The sequence below is a fragment of the Myodes glareolus genome, chromosome 4 (genome assembly GCF_982192425.1).
Source record: "Myodes glareolus chromosome 4, mMyoGla1.1, whole genome shotgun sequence".
NCBI classification, from domain to species: Eukaryota; Metazoa; Chordata; class Mammalia; order Rodentia; family Cricetidae; genus Myodes; species Myodes glareolus.
The window spans coordinates 43059078-43066512 of NC_142029.1; the positions used below are offsets into that span (position 1 = coordinate 43059078).

The 7435-nt window shown below is 43.1% G+C and overlaps 1 protein-coding gene across 1 annotated transcript; it reads left to right on the forward strand.

Moving 5' to 3' along the window:
- The first annotated feature begins 1229 nt into the window (after positions 1-1229).
- On the forward strand, positions 1230-6807 carry LOC148122249 (glutathione S-transferase A2-like). The gene is made up of 5 exons (XM_087905445.1): positions 1230-1293; positions 2103-2235; positions 3589-3730; positions 5714-5845; positions 6679-6807. Exons 1-5 carry the CDS (start codon positions 1275-1277, stop codon positions 6805-6807), a joined length of 555 nt encoding a protein of 184 aa, XP_087761571.1. The 5' UTR covers positions 1230-1274.
- The last annotated feature ends 628 nt before the right edge of the window (positions 6808-7435 follow it).

The window sequence follows — 7435 nt, forward strand, 5'->3', positions numbered from 1 at the left end:
CCAACCCTGGACTGGTTGAAGAACCAGTAAATACACCTAATGGAAGAAGCCCCCTTTCATGTTGCTCTCCCAATAAAACTGTGAACATCAACCCAATATAAATGATAGCCATCTTGTATTAAGAAGGAAATGAATTTATTTGAACAAATGAAAATTTTACTTCACTTTATAGCAAAGAACACATTCACATTAAAAGATGCTTTTAATAGAAAAAGAAACACTTATTTGGTCACTTGCTTACTTGAGTTGAATCAGGTTACAAAAAAAGTGCTACAGAAATAGGAATTTGAATATTGATTATTAGGCAATACTTATTGCCTATTGTAGATCATGGTATGATATTTTGATTTTAGGTGTGACACTGATTTTCACCCTTTCATTATTGAAAAATTTCTTTAAACATTTTTAAACTGTGAAAGGAAAAAAGTGGTTGAAACTACTTTAGACAGCTGGAGAGATGGCTGGTTGCTAAAGGTTAAACCATATAGGTCCAGATCCCAGGAAACCATAGAAAAGGCCAGAGTAGATTGTCATTCGGTTTGTGCACCCTCACACAAAAACATGTCTTTTCATAAGCAAAACGAATAAAATTTTAAAAACACAATAGCAGTCTCTCAATGTAAGCAACTTTGATGTGGGGCTAGAGTAATGACTTGGCTGATTAGAGCTCTTTTTTGCACATGAGGACAACCTATTATGGTTCCCAGCATCCACATATGACAGCTAATCACCCCATCTCCAACTGAATCTCTAACCTCTGGCCTCCATGAACTCTGACTTCCAAGATGGATGTAATCACATGTACGAGACCACACATAAACACTTGAAATTATTAAATCTAAACCCTGAAAATAAAAACCCAGGTGATCCCAGGTCTATGCAATGGCCATGATGAAGACATAGAAACTTCTATTCTATGTCATTAGAGTTGGCTTTCCTGAGAGCCCAAAACCTCAATCTCCCAGTGCTGGTCCTCTAGTGAGATTACTCTCTTCTTAGGACCAAAGCATGAACATGGTGGGTCAGGGTGGAGGAACACTATAGTAATGAGCAGCTTGTAATGATCGACACCTCTTCTTGATGAGTTTAATCTGAATTTCCATGTGGTAACGATCAGATCCTTCATATCTACTGCAAGTTTCAATTTCGGCAGACGTACTAACACAGGGAGCTCTCAGGTTCAAAGTCTACAGTGATACAGAACGCGCTAATGAGAATGCTTTTCCTTTTTCTGCTTTCAGTTTGAAGAGAAGTTTATAGAAACCCCGGCAGATATGGAAAAGTTAATCAAAGGTAGCACCAAGTGTCTGTGGTGCCTACTAGAAGCAGAAGGTGATATTGGCGGGTGATGGGTGGGAACAGTCAGGAACGGCAGAGGGATGTGATGGAGGGGGTGGGGCTCCTGGAATGCTCTGAAAATGAAGACAGTGATAAAATGGGATGCAGATTTCTACAAGAATTTGTCTGGGGACTTGGGAATAAATGTTTTCTCATTCTTTCTGCATCAGAGTGAGCTATTTCATTCAAGCTCCCTCTCACTGACTTACTCAGGCAGGTTTCACCCACAAGGTCCAATAACCACACAAGTACATGACCATTGATTAAATCACAGGAGGAAAAACAGCTGGGGTGATTTTCTTGAGCATTTTCATCATAGCTACTGATGAGTCTCTATCACCGCACAAGAACAGGCTGGAGGAACTTATGGTGGCTCACTGCATAAGAAACTGTCACACATCACCTTAATGTCATGAACATGATGAGATTGTCAAGCATACTAGTTCTGCTTTCATGGAGGCCTCTGCTGTCCCTCCTCCTCTTTCACGTGCATCCAGGGACATGAACTGACATGAAAACATGCACTAGAAATATAATATGTGTCTGGATAAAAAATAAAGATGAATGTGAGAAGCTCAAAAGCCAAAAGAATATGGGTGAGACAGAGAGGAAACAGATGCTAAAGTAAATGGGGTTCAGTGTGAAAGACTGAGAGTCGATCATTTATCTTCCCTTTGTATGATCAGACACTTCAATACAATTTTTCTGCTCCTGAGAAGTGAGACTTGGACACCTCAGAGACCTTTTCCTTTCTTCTTTCACAGATGGGAGGTTGATGTTTCAGCAAGTGCCCATGGTGGAGATTGACGGGATGACGCTGGTACAGAGCAGAGCCATTCTCAACTACATCGCCACCAAATACGACCTCTATGGGAATGATGCGAAGGAGAGAGCCCTGTACGGTATATTTCCTGTTATTACTCCAAGGGGAAACAAAGGAAATTTGGGTCCCTCCATGAATGAGCAAGAGGGTGGAAGGGTTTGTGTCTAAGAGCAGGCTAGTTATATCACTTAGGCCAAGTATGGAAGAGTCCATGGAGGAGAGGGAAGAGCAAATGTGGTGGATGCAGGTGAGTGTGGCTACAGCTGAGGATGATGTTGTCAGCACAGCACAGGGACAGAGTTGCAGACACGGTGGCCATGGGTCTGAGCATGGGGGAGCCATGACTCCAGGTGCTCAAGGCTTCAGTGCTGGACCTCAGCCAACAGCTTAGGATGAAGGACACAGGGCTTGAGGCTGAAGGAGGAGTCCTAGGGAAGGAAGGGTGAAGGAGCTGCCTCCCACATCCCATGAGAAGGAACAGTGCAGAGCAAGAATCTGAGTTGCCAGTCAGTTCTAAGGACTGCTCAACACAAGTAGGCTTAGAGAGACAGGTTCCCAAGTGTCAATATTACCTGAAACATTTAATTCAGGACTAAAGCAGTTCTACAGACTGTACCACCCATGCTGGGACCCACTCTGCTTGACAAAATCCTTCACTCATATACCACTGTATAGGAGTATTGCAGTTGATCAGAAGTTAAACATGGTGCTAGCCAAAAACACCAGTGCAGGAAACATATGTCCATGGGAAATAGAGATTCACTTGTAACAGGGCTTGTATAGAGATACTTCTAGAGCCATTGTTTATAATTTTCTCATGGTAGAATCAGCCATGATATTCAATAAAAGATGAAAGAGCACAATGTATGATTTTAGCCATGAACTTACATGAAAGGGTGAGGAAAAACAAACAAATGAAAGGGTGAGGGAAGCAAAACAAAGTAAAGTGTCAACACTGAATTGTTAGTTCTGAGAATCTCTGCATGGTTGTTGAGAACAAATCATGTCAGAGAGACACAGAAAGAGAGAGGGAAGGAGGGAGGGAAGAAGGGAGGGTGAGAAGGAAAGAGAGAGAGAAAGAGAGAGAGAGAGAGAGAGAGAGAGAGAGAGAGAGAAGAGAAAGCCTGCTGTATAGTTTGATGGTTATCTGGAATGCCACTAAGTATATCACAACTGCATCTGTAGATGGGCCAGTGATGCTCTTTGGCCTGGGTTTGGCCATGTGTGTGTAAAAAAATTCTACCACCGTATCAGAACTGTACTAGAGGGAAGGTTAATATTTCTATTAAATATAAAAGATAATGACTCACTATATGTGAGTAACTTTGCACCCACTTTTCAATGTAAATTTCTCAGGCTTTTAGATTAAAATGTAAAATAGGGAACCTTTGAGAATCCTTAACCATTTGGATAACTTTGTCTTTCAGGATCGACATGTACACAGAGGGTATTTTAGATCTCAGCGAGGTGATGCTGCAAGTGGTCATAAGTCTCCCAGAGCAAAGAGAAGCCAAGATTTCCTTGGTTAAAGAAAAGACCAAAAACCGATACTTGCCTGCCTATGAAAAAGTAAGTAGGCTGTTTGAAGTCTGGGGACACTGTGATCCCAGGACAAGAGAAAGGCAGAGGTTGGGAAGGACAGGGTGCTGCCGCACTGACCTTCCATGAGCCTCCCTGTGCAGCTCCCTGCCCACAGGACGCTGTATAAAAATGGCCTGTGAAGGAGCACTGCATGGTCACGCCAATCTAGTGTCCACATTCAACGGGGTTCAAGGCCATAACCACACCTGATCTGTGGAAGGCTGAGCCACACCAGAGATGGACCTAGATCCTGAAGACACACTGGGCTTCAATTCCAGGGCAAACTGCAGAAAAACACAGATGGGAAAATATTCTGTCACATCACACAGGGAGGCCAGAGAGCCACTGGCTGTCAGGAGAATAGGATAGAGCTTCAAAGATGGAGGAGAACCTGACCTAGGACAATGATGCAGGGAAGAGGAGGAGGCTGATGAAGAGATGTAAAGGAACACTGGCCTGCAGGAGTTAGGGTCACAGATGGCAGGCTTGCGAGGGAGCCATGCTCACTCCACATGTGAAGGGTTTCCGTGTACATGTGGTGCCTCTCTTAGTCGTGGCTTCTCTTTGGATGTAGATCAAGAACACTTCAGACTGAGTTGATGTTCTGTCAAGTAAAAGCTAAGAACAAAGCTGTGATCCTAGAGGATAAGGGATCCTACACATTCCTCAGAGACCTGACTTTGACCCCATTTAAAACTCAGTGGAAGCTCACTCACAGCTACCTCTGCTCTGTGGAAGCCGTGAGGGATTTAAGAGTCACAGGTCCCCACACAGCCCTCTGGAGTCAAGGCCCTGTATCACAGGACCCAATGTCCAGCCATCACTGCTTGAATCATCTCTGCTGCATGATTCATGAACTCCAAGCACACCGTGAGCTCTGTACCGAGACCATTTGATGCTTCCTTTTGTAGTTTATTGTTTTTTTTTCTTTCCTTCTTCTTCTTTTCCTTTTCTTTACAGCAGGATTTCTCTATTAAGTAGCTATGGCTCTCCTGGATCTCTCTCTGTTTACTGAACTCAAGCTCACAGAGATTCACCTGCCTCAGCAACTAGAGTACTAGAAATAAATGTGTGTGCCACCATGCCTGGCTTTCTTGTTTCTGAATGTGGTCATTATATTTTTTTCTCTGTAGACATGTACACTATAATAAGGTGACAACAAAACATTTTAATTCTTCTCTACTTGTAGCTCATGATGTAGCAAGTGCTTGTCCTTTTGGTTATTTGTGATTTTCATATTGCTGGAATATTTAAGTAAATGTCATAAACTGTAATTAAGACAGTACAATTATTAAATCTTGACACAACCAGAAATGTTGAAATAAATGTTAAATAAATTCATAGCCACCAATCAGATAGCAAGATTAGTCCCATATGGTGTTGGCATGCTCATCTGTACAAAGTTACTGAGACTCCAACTCTGTTCACCCTGTACAATTCAGCCCCATCAGTCATGACGCAGTGAAGGTTGGGAGTCAGAGCCAATGCTGTACAGGGAGGATGTATTTAGTTCAATCAGGTATATTTCAGATTCCAGAGAACCGAGGAGAGCAGACACAGGAGAGGAGAGACACAGGGTGTTCTCTGGAGACTGATGTTCTCTGCAGGTGAGGCCTCTGCCCACAGGACTGAACAGACAGGACAGGGAGAGGAATGTCCTGAACTTCTGGTGCTCTGTCATTTCAAACTAAGGGGAGGAGCCATGATGTGCAAGGGGCTAAGCCCTCATCCCATGTGGAAAATGTACATAGGGTGGTGGTGTGAAGGCCATGGGAATGTGCAATGACAGAGAAAGGTCACCTGAGCTTTAGAGAGGAGGTCACATGCCTAACTTCTCATGCTGCCTCTTGCCTCATAGGCCTGTTGTATACCTGCCAGGAAGAGTCGGGGACACCTTTGGGAGACTTGGGAAGAAGTAGTGGCCACAGCTCAACCTTATATGTTCATAATCTATCTCCTTTAATTTGGCAGGTCTTGAAGAGCCACGGACAAGACTACCTTGTTGGTAACAGGTTGACCAGGGTGGACATTCACCTGCTGGAACTTCTCCTCTATGTTGAAGAGCTTGACTCCAGCCTTCTGGCCCCTTTCCCCCTGCTGAAGGTGAGATCACCTCAGAGAGGCAGCCACACACACATGCCTCTGAGAATATAATATAATATAATATAATATAATATAATATAATATAATATGCCTCTGGGCTGCTGAGGGCCCACCCTTTGACCTCCAAACTGAATTACTAGACACTGGTTTCAGGCATAAAAATAATCTTTTTGTGTATGAAGATTTGAGGCTGGTAGCCTAAGAAAAATATATTTTTGCATTGAGAAAGACACTGAACCCCACAGCTGTCTGCCACACCCCTGTTCCTTGCAGGCTGCTTTTGGCCTTCATCTTCCATCTCATGTAGCCTGTCTCTGCACACTCAGTGTCTGAGCAGGTCTCTGTCACGCTGAACCCTCCTCAGCTTTGACTCCTCAGCACTGTGCTTCCCTCTCCATGGTCCCCAACATGCTGTATCCTCCCCCCCCCACCCCAGTGACCCCATCCTTATCTCCCAGTGCGAAAACTGACTGTAATTTGCTCATGGTCAGACTTTGATATTTTCTGTTCTCATTTCCAACTCAGTTTTTCACGTCTTCATTTTTCTTTGGTAGTCTCTGCTTTCACTCCTGAGAGACTCAGTGCTCTGTGCTCTGCACCACACTCTGCACAGGGTTCGTCCAGGGGCCTGAGGAGAAGGCAATTGGATGTCAAAGGAGGTCTGAAGGAAATTATGCTGAGCTATGGTTTCTAGCTCATGGATTTGTCATTTTTCTCACGTCTACTCTGGACCTGTTGCGAGGATACAGTAGGTTGTGTTCTGGGAGGGCTCTGTTTTTTGGACCATGTACATAAGCAGTTCTGACTCTCAGGCTGTGTTTTCTGGATCATAGGCTCTGAAGAGCAGAATCAGCAGCCTTCCAAATGTGAAGAAGTTTCTGCAGCCTGGCAGCCAGAGAAAGCCTCTCCCTGATATGAAAAAAAAAATTGAAGAGGCAAGGAAGGCTTTCAAGTTTCAATAAAGCAGCAATGATGGAGCCCACAGACACCAATCGCTGACGTTAGGAAATAATAAGAGCAATTGTTCATCCTGGTTCTTGCGATATAATAAATATTAACAAATGGTATGTGCATCTCATGTCTTCAACCTGTTGAGCTGGGATTGCAGACATCACTTAGGAAGAAGAAGGCAAACAATAATCCCTACAAATACAAGCAAAGCTTGTAAAAACGAGGACAAACTAAATAAAGAGTACACTAACAAAAGGAAAGAAGTGACCAACATCATTGTAGAATTACTCAATATGTTTAAAAGTAAAATTAATCTACAAAAGAAAGAAATTAAAAGAAAAATGGGAAAATATAAGGACAAAAATTTAAGGGCCAAAAATAAAAAAGAAAGAAAGATGTCGGAAAAGAAAGACTGCAAGTCGGAGGAGCAAGAATAGGGTAGCTAAAAAAAAATAATAGTAAAAAAGGAATTGGGTAGCTAGTGAAAGGATTCTATTAAAGAAGGAAAAAATAACAGAGAAAACAAAATTAAAAAGTTTAAATTAGTGAGGGAGAATCTGTAGAGCTGGCTGAGAGGTGACAGGAACAGCTGCTCTTGCAGAGGACCCAGGTTAGGGCCCAGCATCTACAGGACATCTC